The 15130-nt window shown below is 43.3% G+C and overlaps 1 protein-coding gene across 1 annotated transcript in view; it reads right to left on the bottom strand.

The window, feature by feature from the left end:
• Window positions 1–15130, bottom strand: part of PKN2 (protein kinase N2) — a 1791501-nt gene that overhangs the window by 1493830 nt on the left and 282541 nt on the right. The window contains exon 2 of the mRNA XM_069641740.1: window positions 8539–8824. Within this exon, the coding sequence (XP_069497841.1) occupies window positions 8539–8824 (286 nt within the window). The remainder of the gene's footprint in view (window positions 1–8538; window positions 8825–15130) is intronic.

Here is a 15130-nt window from a genome sequence, read left to right as displayed (position 1 = left end):
CCTCCGTTCTGTCCTGCAGGCCGCTTCCCCCTTCGGGTACTTACTGTGACGTGAGTGACCCCGTTCTTTCTTTCCCTCTGTCCGGTCCGCCTCCGTTCTGTCCTGCAGGCCGCTTCCCCCTTCGGGTACTTCCTGTGACGCACGTGAGTCCCCCGTTCTTTCTTTCCCTCTGTCCGGTCCGCATCCGTTCTGTCCCACGGCCACGGGCTGCTTATTTCCCCTTTTTCTGCGACAGTAAGGAAGTAACACGGGGCGAGGGCATCTCTGCACCATAAAGGGACGTGCACCAGAATTAAGAGAAAGATAGGCCCATGCTTCAGCAAAGAAGGCACAGGGTGTCCCCAAAGAAGGCGCAGGCGTGTCCCCAAAGAAGGCACAGGAGTTTCCCCAAAGAAGGCATGAGAGTGTCACCAAAGAAGGTGCAGGCATGTCGCCAAAGAAGGCGCAGGCATGTCACCAAAAAATGCATAGTGCATAAAGCAATATTAACTGTGGCAGCTGGCATCTTACTCCATGTAATCCAGGGAGTCATCCAGTCCTGTATTTTCATGAAATTTTGATTCTTGAATTTTTTTTCTTTGCCATTTTAAACTAGAAGTCAAAGCGAGTAAAAACATGCATGGCTGGCGTTCTCTTTCACGGCAGGGAGAAACTTGCGACTTGCGAGCTCTGTGAACTTTCACAAAAAAACGTTGTACACCGTGACCTGACCAATGTGATCACTGCTGGAGGAGAACATGTCATATTTTATGTTCCTGCGTACTTACATTTGGCACTGCAGTATTTGTCTAATTTGCCTAGCAAAGAAAGGTGTGATTGTGTGCGCGCGCCGAGTCTTGCATGTATGTGCAGGTGAGGGCATAGGAGTAACGTGGTCTCTGGGGTGCAGGTCAGGATGGAATCAGGATACCCGAGGTCCGACTCCCAGTCCCGAGCGCCCAGACTGAATGAACAATTGCTCAATGCATAAACGTAGACGTAGTTTTAATATGGCACATGTTCCCCTCTTGCCCTGTCCATTTCAGGGCAAGTTTTAAGATTGGTAAATAAAACACAGCGGGTGGAGAGGGACGGAATGGACGAAAAGTCTCCAGTCTGCACAGCTGGATTCGTGTTTACATTATAGTGGCACTTCAGCATCAGATAGTTTTCATGTTGTTGAAAAAAGAAAGATACGATTCTCGGACACAGGAATGGAGGTAGTTTTTCTTTTTCGTTAGTGCTTGCCTTGCCAGGCAACAGGCAAGTGCCATGCAAAATGGTGTAGGCTGGATGTTGCACTATTATGCCATTATACGAGTGGTGCAACAAGATAAACGTGTCTATGTCAAGTTGTGGGAAAGGCATGGGACTTACACCAATGCACAGCCATGTTAGTCTTAGTCCCTGACTGTCCCTGGGCCCAACAGGGCCATCACAGAGGACATTAAGAACAGAGCAAGAATAATGCCTTCATTCCCCTAAAATTCGGCAATAATAGACTCTCATAATCTGGTAATGGGTAGACTACTTCTTCTGGCCGTATCTTTTTCAATGAAATGTAAATCGATCTATAGTCCATGGGAGGCGCTCTCCTCCATTGTACAAGGATATGTTTTCCTACACCTAACATTTTAAGTTTGCATGAATGTTGAGACACTGTATGTAATAGGTCGAATGTACACGGAAACAAAATAGGGAAGGGAATACACGATTATATTACTCTAAATCTTAATCCTGTGATGATTGGTAAAAAAAAAAAATTGACAAAGTAATTCGCTACTGCGTGATTGGAGGAGATTCTTCGCAGCCGTCACCCTTAGTGAACCACTGTTGTGTGTTTCTATACAGAGGAATAATGGCTGCCCAGTGGCCACTGGCCACACCTTTATGCTTTGCTGATTATTATCTCAACATGACTTGTTGTGTCTAATCTATCCGATTGTGTATATCCTCTTCATTGCATATAGCGATCTACAAGGAGGCATGGGTGTACCTAAGTCAAAATGTTGGGGGGAGGAGGTCTAACCCATTAAATGTGGGAGAGGTGCCAACTTCATAGATTGTGGGGTCAGAGCAAACTTACTTGTGTGGGGTCCTCCATCTTCTTCACACATTATAATGAGACTATTCTAGTGCAGCTTCAATGTTACTAGCAGTTAACTCTCTTCTTCACATCTGAAACCACAGAGTAAAGGAGTGCTGTGAGAATGAGCTGTCTCCTGCCCCTTAGTACCCTTCTAATCACTCCCACCCAGTCCCTGCCCTGACACTAACCCCATCAATTGCCTAAAAACGCATGCATATGAATGGGGTTGCTAACAATGAAACCCTTTACATTAGGAATTGCAGAGCCTTTGTTAACTGTGCAGCTGCGGAGAGCACGGTTTTTCGTCTGTGCCCTGCCTGCCAAATGATCTGTAGTGTACGTCAGAAAGGTAATGTCAACAGACTCCGACTCACCATAACCCAACATTTCAGGGGGTGAGGGAGGGGGAGGGGGAGGGCTGACTCTCAACCTGGCCACTTGACATGGGTGTGGTGGTGGACTGATGGTGGTCTGGGAGGACAACCAACATTAGACATTTTCAAGCGCAACAGGCAGTGGTTCTAGCCAGCCTTGTCCACACAGTGCTTCCCTAGACCAGGTTGTTATGGGCAGTCAGTCAAGTCCAACTGAGAGGTGTAAGGTGCTCATTTAGTCATCAAGTGCTGTAGCTCATATTAGATAAGCATTTTGCTACTTGTACTTGTAATGCAGTTCTAGCCAGCCTTGTCCACACAGTGCTTCCCTAGACCAGGTTGTTATGGGCAGTCAGTCAAGTCCAACTGAGAGGTGTTAGTGTAAGGTGCTCATTTAGTCATCAAGTGTTCTGTAGCTCATATTAGATAAGCATTTTGCTACTTGTACTTGTGTTGTGGCTGCCTGTGGGTAAACAATTCAAGATGCAAGTGAATAGCCAGGCATAAAAGCATCTGCCCTTGGCCTGGGGTGTGATGAATACAAGTTCTCCACTTGCACATAGGCAGCAGAAGCACAGTACTTTGTTTCAGTGCAAATAAATGCTATTTCTTTTTTAACCAGATAATGGATAAATTCTTCAACTTCAGAAGATCCAAGTCTTCTTCATCAAAGGAAGGGGAAGGGAGCGCTGCAGCAACTGCTGCACCAGCACCACCTAAGAAGAAATGTTGCGCTGCTTTCAAAGAAGATTGGTTAAAGGAAATAGTCGAAACAGAGTCCCAGAAATCACAAGATAAGGTACATGTGCGACTTGGAGAGATTTTTCAGTACAATGCTGATGTGGGCCTGATTTGCATAGTATGTGCGGAAGCTAAAGTTACTGGAGAATTTTCTACAGGAAAGAAATGGGCCGATGGTTGGAAATTGGACTACATGAAACGCCATTTAGTTGGAAAAGTTCATGGCTCTGCTGTACAGGCTCTCAGGCGCAAGAATTCAGCAGAGAAACTGGGGTTTGGATTGCGTAGTATGCTGGCACAAACGTCAACTGAGAGAGGTAATAGATTGGCCATGGTTGAGCGTCAACGGTCCAAGCCTGAAGAGGTGAAAGTTCTACTGCACAATGTTTTGCTAGCTGTAAAATTAAACACTTCCATGCTATCTGTGCAAGAAATCCACAATCACATAGCGCAGTACACCAAAATACCAGATAGCTGGAGAAGTAAAAATTATGCGTTTGAATTCCTGGAGTCGATCAGCAGCGTAATAAAATCAGAAATCTTGGCAGAGGTTCGCAATGCTCCATTTCACACTCTGATTGTTGATGAAAGCACTGACATTTCAGTCAGCAAAATGCTAGTTATTTACTTTAAAATCAGATCTCTTGCACCAACAACACCACATTCAATGTACAAAACTGTGTTCGGTGGGATTGTCAAGTTAACATCTTGCAATGCAGAAGCTGTCACTTCAGCAATTACTGAATTTTACTCTGCCAATGGTCTGAGTCTGCAGAACATGGTGATGTTTACATCAGATGGTGCATCCGTTATGCTTGGCAAAAACAACGGTGTTGCTACAAGGCTTAAACAATCTGTTCCACATTTAATTGAGCAACACTGTGTAGCTCACCGTGAAGAATTGGGCATCGGGGATGCTTGGAAGAAGGTGCCAATGATTGGGGAAGTAGAAACCTTGCTAAGGACTGTTTATTCTGTGTTTTGCAGATCTCCATTGAGAAAATCTAAATTTGAAGAAATGGCATCCGTCATTGAATGTGATGCTTTGTCATTTCGACCCCTCAATGAAGTGAGGTGGTTATCAAGGCATTTTGCAGTGAATGCATTAATGCGCAATTATGAGGTGTTGCTAAAATACTTTGATCAGGAAATGAAGGAGGAAAATGATCCTATAGCGAAATACTGTTTCAAGAAACTGTCTGACCCACTTATCACATTTCTTTGGCAGTGTTAAATGATATTCTTCGCGATCTAGCGGACTTGTCCAAGTTACTCCAAAAAAGCAGTCTTACCCCAATTGAAGCCATGCAGTTTGCACGCGGCAAGATCAATCAGATCAGGGGACAGTACCTTGGTCAGGAAGTGTTCTGGAGCAGCACAGTTAGAGATCTGATCTCAACATACTCTGACAATGAAAAGGACTTCAGTCCTGTATCTATTCTGAGCTTTATTGGCTTAGTGTGTGAGCATATGGAGAAAAGGTTTCCTGAAAACGAACTGAAGGACTGGGCCAGTTTTGATTTTGATTCACTAGCCACTCAACAATGCAGCTTTGACTTTGGAATAGAAAATGTTAAGCATCTTGTTGAAAAATACAAAGACATTTTAGATTGTAAGGAGGTGGGCTGTTTAGAATCAGACCCTACCATGCTTGCGGTGGATTCCATCGTTACGCAGTATAATGCCTTAAAGTACGTGGTAGCAGAGAGGAACAAGTGTGGTTCTTTAAAATGTTTTCGAGACATGGTGAATTTCACACTTCAACATGCCATGGAGTACAATGTAGTGGCACAGCTCATGGACATCTGCGCCACATTTCAAGCCTCAAGCGCAGAGTGTGAGCGAGGGTTCAGTCTTATGAACAGCATTAAGACCAAATCAAGGAATCGACTGGAAGAAAGTCACCTTGACATGCTCATGCGAACAAAGGTGTACCTATTACACAATGAAGTAAATCTTGATGATGTGTATCAGCACTGGAAGAGCGGCAAAGACAGAAGAGAGAAGCATGTGAATCAGGGGGAGTCTGACAGGAGCTCAAAAGACTCAAGTTTCAGTAGTGCTGCTACGGCGGGCAGTGCACTGCCATTGGCGAGTGGTAGCACCACTGAAGTGTAGATACAGACACCGTCAACTTCCCATCAATGCCATTGCCAATGCTGACACTTTGTTTGGCCTGACTTGCTTCTCACTTTGTGGCTTTTAGAGCTTATTGATGCTTTGCTCACCAGAGAGAACTTTGACATTTAAAAACAAAAGCATATTAGAAAGAAGCTTTCAATGGAAACTTGTTTATGCTGTTGAAATGTTCCAACTTTAACGAACAGCAATTGGTATGTATGCCATTCACATATCCCTTCATTTAAATGAAAATGTTTAGATTTGTATTTTTTCTTGTATTAACATGTCATCAGCTTACAATATATGGCAAAACTGGTGGTGCCCTCTGTCCTGTTGTGATGATGACATTTGTTTTCTGTGTTATTTATATAATAGTTTAATTTATTTTCTTTATTGATTGTAAAACAATTTATTTTGTTATGTGCTACCTGGCTGCTAGTGCACTGTACCGGTCACAGAGTCCCCCATGAATCCGATCCCCCAGTTCCTTCATCTTTAAATGTATTGTTCATGTTGAATAAAATAGTAAACATAATATAAACCCTTCCTTGTTAGAGTGTTGCCTCTTGCTGGACCTCTGATTTGGCAGACAGTCCTCTTTGATGCTGTACTAGTAGTCGTATAGGCAGGCACTGCAGGCACCCTTTTATTTGAAGACTCTGAGACTGTCGGTGTCGGGTTAACTAGTTCCAGGACAATCATCTGAGATTACATGATTACATGATTCAGCGCTTTTTATTTAACTGTCAGAGTCCAATGTCCATTCATACCCCCCCTTCTATTAAGTCTTCTTTGTCATTAATCATGTTCATGTACTGTTTATTTCATTAAACCAATAGAAAGCATTTCTTTATATTCCATACATTTAGTGAATTTGTGAGGCAGAATCTGTGTTCCACTACAAGAACCCCTCTGTTCTTGTACCAACCCATCATAAAACGAAAGATCTTGCTAATGTTTAGAGAAGTAAAGGGACACAATTTCAGATGAGCTAAAGTCTTGGGAGGAGAATAGAGCACCCAAATGGCCCTTGAAGTAGAGCTTTTTGTGCCGCAAATTCGCATTCCTCGCTTGCACACTGTGGAATCTGATCACTAAGCCTTGCTCACTGGTGGGGCGCTGCGCCGCCGCGCCGACCACCACCGGTCTGGCAGCGCATCACTCAGTTGCGCACATGACTGAAAAACAGCCCGCACACAAACTATTCTTTGGCGCACACAGCCCAAACAAATTAGAGGGAACATTGCTGCAGACATGGGCGCAGAAACTCCTTTCGAGGCCACACTAAGTCTAAACCCCTGCTCAATCCCAGATGCATCAGCACCGTTCCAGTTCTTCCCCCAACCCAGGCTTAAATTTGTTATTTTCTCTCTGGCACCTCGCAGCACAAATCACAGGGATCCCAGATGGGGTGAACTCTGTCCGTCATTATCTTTCTGAGGGACTGGCACGTTAACAATTTTATGGTCGGTGGTCTGGGATTGACCGGTACACTGGAATACTGGAGTCTTGGGACAGGGGCATCGGAGCACTAGAACTTAGGTTTTGGACTGATGAAGGTCGGCAACTCGTGCCCTACTTCTCATGGGACAGCTTTTCACAAGGAGCTCACGCCCTCCCTCATGGCTTTGCAGGGCGCATTCCTTCTAAGATACAAATGCTAACAGTATAAAACAAAGGTTCACGGGTTTCTGCGGATTTTGCCTATGTTACAATCTGTCCCTGCATGCAATTTCCCAATTCTGGTCATGGGCCTGCTGCTCTGGGTACAGTGCAGCGCTAGGGCAGGATTTCAAAATGGCTGCTATTTTCTAAGAGGTCATCTCACTCCCAGCACAAACTACAGAAAAAGTGTATACTATAATGGCCGCAATGTTGCCTCTATAGGCACCCCCTCGGCCCCCTGGGATCCCAGAATCCCAACATCAGACTCCTCCACCATGTGCAAATTCTTTTGGGGGCCTAGATCGATCATTCCCCAACAGGGGCAACCAGACTCACTATTTGAAAAATAGCCAATCTAATTGGGTTGCGGCCTGACAACACGTTCCACATTGCCACCTGGTTTCTTTGCAGACTTTGAGGGGTCCTGCAAGCTGCAGATATTTGGGAAAGGGGCATATAGAAGTCATCTGGGGTCCACTCCAACCCAATGGGGGGCGATGATGTGTCTCAGAGTGGTATAATATTGCACAAAAGCAAACAAAAAGCACATATGTTTGAACAGCTAATAGACATGGCTTGCAGGTCCCAGGAAAACTGTACCCGGGGAATATTTTCTGCCACTAGGCAGTGTCCACTGGGCATGATGGTATAGTAGGCCATGCAAAGTAGATGAGACAGGTAGATTGGCAGTAACCACATCCCTCGTACACGGTATAGGACGATTTTACCGAAAACAAATGGTCGCAATGACCAAAAGTTCTAAAAATGCTACCACCAAAGGTTCGAGCACCAAAAGTTCAAACCTTTGGTGGTAGCATTGTAAGAAGAAGAAAAAAAAAACACAACAGGGGCTGCAGGGTTGTCCCCCGCATCGCCCCGCTCACTATACTTTATGGTATAGTGAGCGGGGGACACCCCTGCAGCCTTCTGTTAAAATAAATAAATAAAAAAGGACCCTGTGGCGCGGGTTCCCGATCACGGAAGTGAAAGGGAACTGGCGCTGCAGGAACCCAGCGTGAAGATGAAGGTAAGTGGGGTTTGTTGATGTTGGGGTGTGGGTGGGGTGTGTTATAGGTGTGTTGTGTGTGTGGGTGATAGTATGTATGTGTGTTCGCAGGAGAAAGGTGCAAACTTTGGGTAGTTTGCACCTTTTGCATGCAAACGTTTCGCCCGCGGTAGTTTCAGCCGCGGGCAAATCACTTAGATTCCTTGTACACACTGTGCCTGGCCACGGGCAATGTCCAGTAAGTATATTAGCACAGAACATTTAAGATACACAATTCAATGAACAAAACTTGGTTTGTTAGTCATGCACTGCTCATGATGCCGCATATGCCTTCACAACTGAAATGTACATGCCCTAAAGAACTTGAGTAACAGAAAGAGCCAAGGAAAGCAGTAGTATCTCAGACTGGTTATGCTCACTTTTAATTTCACTTTAGTAACACAAAACGCAGCACAAAATGTACTATAAAGATCATCAATAGTCGTGTGCTCGCACATACAAAGTAGTTAATTATTTGGTGACCTTAATTTTAAGTAATAACGTATGAAAAACGGTTAACGTACCTGGCACATCCTCTGGATCATTCACAAGTATATGTGCATTTAATTCCTGTAATTTATGATGCAATTCTTCTAACTTTTTGTTCGATTTTTTCACAATATTTTCCACGTATGCCAAGTTCTTTCTATCTGTAGTGACCTTCTTTAGGTTTTCTGCTCCTTCTTTAATTTTAAGTTCTTTCCTTATTTCACGTTTAATTTGGTCCTTGATCTCATCCAACTTTGGTTCTACCATTGCGTCAGATATATCTAGTTTATTACCAAGGCCAAATTGTTCAGGGTCATCCCCCTGTAGAGAAAAGAAACAGCTCAGTTGAAGACAAAATGCAGATTTTCTGTTTTAGCGCAGATTTATTTTATTGGTTAGTAAAACGGTTAAGAAAATGTCCCTTGGAAACTGGATGCATCAATTAAGTTAATCACCAATGCCTGCAGTCCGGTCCCGAGACCAGGGAGACAGGCTGGCAAGATCAGAATGGGAGGATGCAGTTGTACATCAAGTATTTATGTATATAGCACATTAAATATGAATCTCAATAAAACATTGCATCTCGAAATCAACTGTTTTTCTAAAAGAAAACACTTTAGCCAAAATAAAACTTAAACCCATTCAAAACTAGCATTGACCAGGCCAACAGTTTTGGATTTTGTGTAGGCATGGGATAAGCAATTGGCAGGCGCTGACATAATGGTACTGACCTGGAAAGAGCTTAATAACTGGCAAACTGTGTACGCACATGGGCATATGATGGCATTGTCTAGCAGATACCTATAAAAGCTAAAACTGTTTGCTTTTCCAATGCTGGTTTGTAACCGGAATTTCATGCAAGGAACAAAGGCAAAGACCCGATTATTGCTTTAAATAAAATTACTAAGGTTCATTTAGTTAAGAGGTTTTATCACGAGGAGATTAATGCCAGCAATTTAAGTCATTACCATTAAGAAGACTTCTTACAAATAAACCTAGCTGCATAAAGGCCAGATTAAGGCTTCCGAGTGACAGATTCTGATCACAGAACAATGCGTTTTGGGCAGGTAGTGGGTGATCATGGACATACCAATCCCGATTGTCATTAACTGTCATTGGGCGGAAAAAAGTCCAACATCCACAGGCTGTATCCCTTTCACATCACATCTCCCTTCTATTTGTATGCCTATGCAATAGCTTGTCATTTATTGAAGGCAGTCAAAACTAAAGAGTGGGTACAAGAATTTGTGAAATAGGAAACGCAGCGCACAGTGGTTGCTTGGATTTATCTTCCAAGTAGTATGCCTATATCATTGTGCGACAAAGGTCAGTTGAGTCACAGATTGCCTGTAGTAGGGATGGGATCTCCATAACCATGGTCTGGGCTCTTCTGCCCTTCAGGTATACACTTGTACCTTTCTTCTTTGAAGAACCATGGGTCACGGTCAGGATAGGCTTCTAGGTTTTCCTGCGATAGAAAACAGACAAGCCGCCATATTGTGCTTGCTCCTTCCCAGTTAGCCCACACCGGAGGCTTGTCCCAGTGCTTGATTGGCACCGACTGTGTGGCCCCACCCCCTTCCAGATGGAAACTGCCATTTAGTCATCCCTTGTCCTGGAGACAGCATTTCCCTCAGTCCCTCTACTCCTCTTCAGGTATGGTGAATGATGCTCATCTGGGCGGTTCATAGAGCAGTGTCCCTCTCTGCAACATCTTCTGGTCTCTGGAAGCATCTCCATGTATGCTGCATGCGTCGCTGCTGTCCCCATTCTTTCAATCGGTATCCTGTGATTAACAATAAATGTTTTTCTTTTCAAACGATCATTACATAAATGAAAGTGAAAGGTTAGGAGGCCAGGTGTTTCTGTATGCGGTAGAGGACTTTATTTTAAGGCATTGTGAGAAACCGCAGGGTATTCTCACTCCCAAGGCCCCTGGATCCTCTTCTCAGGTGGCCAGGGTAAGGCCATCGCTCTAGGATCCCGATACTGGGGGTGGAGAAGCGAGTGAAGATCACATGGGTGGAGGGTCCTTTGGCACTGGGAGTGGTGTACCCTTAGGTGAGACATGGTATCTACCTTTCCCTATTGACGAACAACCTAAACTTTCCCCGACCTTTTTTGGGTTATTGCAAGTCATTTACCCTCATATGACACTTGACAGGACTGGGACGAGGAAGAAGCAGCTGAGCGTAATGAACACTGCCATTTCACCACTTTAGTACTGGGACGAAGAAGATGCCTGCAAAGTGTTGAGGGTCACGCATGTCCCCCTGATCACTGTCAGGCAAGTGTGATAGGGATAGCACACCTGCAACCTGTTAGAGGGTTGCAGGTGTATACAATAAGAGAAAAAGCAACACAGGCCTGTGTGACCAGCAGGAAACTATGTATTGGGAGAGACGAGACTCTTGGGGAAACTGCGCGACTCAGTCCAAGACTCTGGGGACTGCAGAGTGAGCCGGTCTCAAGCATGGTGTGGGAGCTGGAGCTCTGTGGAGCGGACTTAGGGCAGAGAAGGGAGCCGTATCAGAGGACATCCCTTTTCCTTTGATTAGAAATGATCGTTCCCCTGTGCCAAGGGGCATGAGTTGGAACCCGCGACAGAAGAAGCAGAAATATGTGTGCTCCGCGATAGGATGAAAGCTATTAATGAGACTGGTAATTTAGTGCAGATAAGAAACCCGGTATAACTTGGTGCACGAGTACCTGAACATTACCATTGTTGAAGTATACTTTGTATCGGAGTGGATGCGTGGCTCAGAGTGTTTTTGAAAGTCTGCGAGTGCTGAACAGTCTAATTGAAGTAAAACAAATGAATATTTCTCACCAGGCTGAATGTAAATTGAACTTTAAGTAAAATTATTGCCTATTGAATACCGAACTAAATAAAAACTTTAAAACGAAGTAAAGTCACTACATGTGTTCTGAACGAAATAGAACTTTAAAATTAAATGAAAGGCATCTTGAATACCGAATGAAAGCGTCAAACATTAATGCATATTGAGAGCAGAATTAAAAAAAGAAACCCTGAAGTTACATTCATATTGTAAAGAAAGGAAACAAAACTTATGAGCCAAGGAAATAAAGAGAACAACCAAAAAGCCCCCATGAAAACATTTATGGAAAAGGGCGCAAGTGTGACAAAGTCTTAAGGCAAAGACATTGTAACTGAAGTTAAAGTCTTGGGGGAGGGAACCCTGAGACTTGAGGAACTACCCTTTTGTGTTTGAACTGTGATTTGGAACTTGGATCAGGGAACCAGACGATTGTTTTACTATCACTGTGAACCTAAGAAAGATAATTGAGACTTCTGTGGAACAGTTTTACACTTGGGGAAGGGAGCTGCAACAAAGTTGCATTGAATAGATCTAGATGTGAAGGCAAGTATAGGTTTTGGACACAGATTTTTAAGTTGAACTCTTTGATTCCGACATTCCCAAGTTTCATTTAGGTAGGGAAATCCCACCTTCGCATAGGGCAAGTTAGAGCCTTTTCCATCCTGACATTTAAATTTTAAAAAGTATTTTATTTTGAACTTTGAATCTGTTCTCCATCTTGCTTCATGATGCCTTCACAGCATCTTCCTGTACTTATTTATTCAGTGGTGTGGGGACTACGGCATCCTGAACCTCTAACAGCAAGTATGGTTGCCCAACAAAGGAAAACAGTATTTGCAAAATCAACAGTTTATGTCAGTCACAGGTCAAGGGAACCCGACATGCCCGCAATAATTCCAACATATGCATGCGAGTCACCACATGCCATGACAAACCCACATGTGCAATCAATATATGCCACACGCTGTGATATTTTGCCACACAGACAGTTTGCCACTGTGATAGTATGCCTCGCTGGGATGTTGCACTGCTTTGGAGGTTCTGCCACACTTCAGGTTTTCCACAATACCATGGTGATTGTGTTCCAGCTGACTGACTGTCTTGGCACAGTGATATTTTCCCTCCACAATAGGTTGCCATAGGTCCCATTAAGAAATGTGCCAATCTGATTTGATAACGGTTTGATTTTGAAACAAATTGACTAACTCTCCCCCCACTAGGATAGTTGGATATGAATATTCTATTCTCCCATCTAACAAAACAGCAATAGTAATATCTACCCATGCCAAGAAACTAGCACCCGAATAGTACTGGCCACAAGGACACCGCCGATCAGAACCACCAACCAAAGAAAGACTACCACTCAATCACGACCGCTGAATTACATGCCATTGGGTCATTTCCCATCCAGATAACCAGCTAGCAAAATACTTGGATAATTAAGATGTGGGCAACCACCCTGCAAACATACAACCAACAGCACCAAAACGCCTCGATCTCGGAAAGACCACATACAAGAAATTCTCAAAGGAGCCAGCATGAGTGAAGAAAATCAACCACCACCTACTATCTCACGGAACCAAAAACAAAAACTGTGCACAAAAACTCTTCATGGAAGAGAGCCCTTTCAAGAGGATATGACCAAATCGCTCAGTGCCCACGTTACCCATCTACCTGCAATCCATCTCAACCAGCAATCCAAAGACAGTTAAACCACACAGGGGGCGAGAAAGCAAGCACCCTAGCTGGACTTAGAAATCAAAGTAGGAGAATAGAACCAATCGACTTTATCACAGTCAAAAGAACTGGCAAGAGGACAGGAGTCAACATTACAAACCCGCAAACGCCCTCAAGACCACTTCGACCCATAACGCAACCTTTTCGAGCTACTCAATGAAGAACTGGAAACTAGGAAAGTCCACACCACAGCCTACACAACAAAGCTAACTACAGAATCAAAAGAAAGGCAGAACCAATCTCATATCAATTTACCTACCAAACCCCCAAAGAACAAACTACGGAAAACAAAAATTATTCACTGCAACTTGGTCTATGGCAGATCACTGTCAAAACACATCACCAAAATATACGATCTACTCAGGTAGAATGGACATCCTATCCCTCGCAGAAACCAGGCTACTAGAAGACTTCAGTAGTTGCACACAAATCTCTCCCGAACAACTTAAAACTCAGGCAATCATAAATTTAAAGAATTGGCAGGAAGTCGCCACTAGAAATATTTTCTTATATCAGGTGGCGATAAGTGCTGGGATAGGTTTGCTACTTTTCCCTCCTCGTCTGACTTTTGAGTTATTGCACGATACAGGAGACGGATATCCCTACTATACCAAAAAGTATTTAGGAAAACTGCGGTGTCCACTGTCTCATCCCGTACGAAATGGGAACGGGATATGCACCTATGTTTGTGCACAGACCCCGAATGCATGATTTAAGCTCATACACTTCAGATTTATACACCAGATCTCAGTTTCACTTTTACATCTTCCACATTCATTACGCCTCGCAGATTATTTTCAGATGGTCTGGAGCTGTACTACATGACAAGCCTTTTGGAGAGTAACTGTTCAAGAATCCGTGAAATCCTGGCAGAACAACTCACCCTACCCCCGTCGGTAGGCCTATTTGGGTACATGAAGCAATTATCTACGCCAGTAGGAAGTCTTGCTGGTTATACTAAGGAGGTGTGTGGCAGCAGCATAGAGGAAGGGATCAGACCCCACGATCCAGAAATGGTTGAAAAAGGTCACATTTTGTTAAGACACTGAAGAGACTTTTAAAGCAAATATATCACAAACTTGCAGAACCAGAGGCTTCTGGAAACGGTTTAAGAATTATTTAGTAACTACTAATTTACCAATTGCTGATGATATAGGGATAAAACAAGGAGAAGTAGAACATTCCCTATTTTAGGGCACCTTTTTAAACTGTGGATGCAGACCCATGATCCCGGGCCTATACTGAAAAAATGTACTTCAGACTGCGAGGCATATCTGCTGGGAAAGAAGTGGTGGGGGTCGCAACTACTGATTGGCTTGATCACGCGGAGTGACAATTTGACTAGAGTGCAGATTGTTTTCAAAAATAATTAATTAGCAGACTCTGCTAATTAAAGTGTTGACTAGCAAACAAACATGATTGATTAGCAATGTTGTACTTTATGTATTTTTTATTTTTAAATGGCACCAGAAATTATTGGTACCCAAGACATAAAAATGCTGTATTTGTGCTTATTGTTCATTGTATGTACCACAGAGGTGAGAGGCTCAGGTATAAGAAAACAGACAATAAAAGGCAGAATATGAATTTAGTCTTAAACCAGTTGGACGGAATACTAACAACAGAAATGGAAGCACTAAACAAAGGCCTCATATGTGCCCACCACCAGGAATAATTACAGACATCCAGATTGACATTTAAAATTGAAGAAATATTTCAATCATAAAATCTAACATCAGTTTAATGAAACACTGATTACATCTAGTGTTTAACAATACAGGATTTACAAAACACCAGGCTTCGTCTTTCACTTGAGTATATTATAGCTATAACAGAAACTACACTGATTAGTGATCTCTATATTGAACATGGCGCCACCAGAAATCTAGATTTTCCACATGTTTAGCAAATTGAAACCTCATTGACACATTCTACACAGCAGCAAAGATGATAGAATAATAATCAAAGAAGCAGACAAAGGTGAAAATGTAGTCATACTTACCAAATCAGTCTTCATTAAATAAGCAGTGAAACACCAGGTTGTTGCATA

The sequence above is a fragment of the Ambystoma mexicanum genome, chromosome 1q (assembly GCF_040938575.1).
Source record: "Ambystoma mexicanum isolate Mex_15411 chromosome 1q, UKY_AmexF1_1, whole genome shotgun sequence".
Classification (NCBI taxonomy): Eukaryota; Metazoa; Chordata; class Amphibia; order Caudata; family Ambystomatidae; genus Ambystoma; species Ambystoma mexicanum.
The sequence above is the reverse complement of the archived record's forward strand: the minus strand, read 5'-3'. Positions and strand labels throughout refer to the sequence as shown.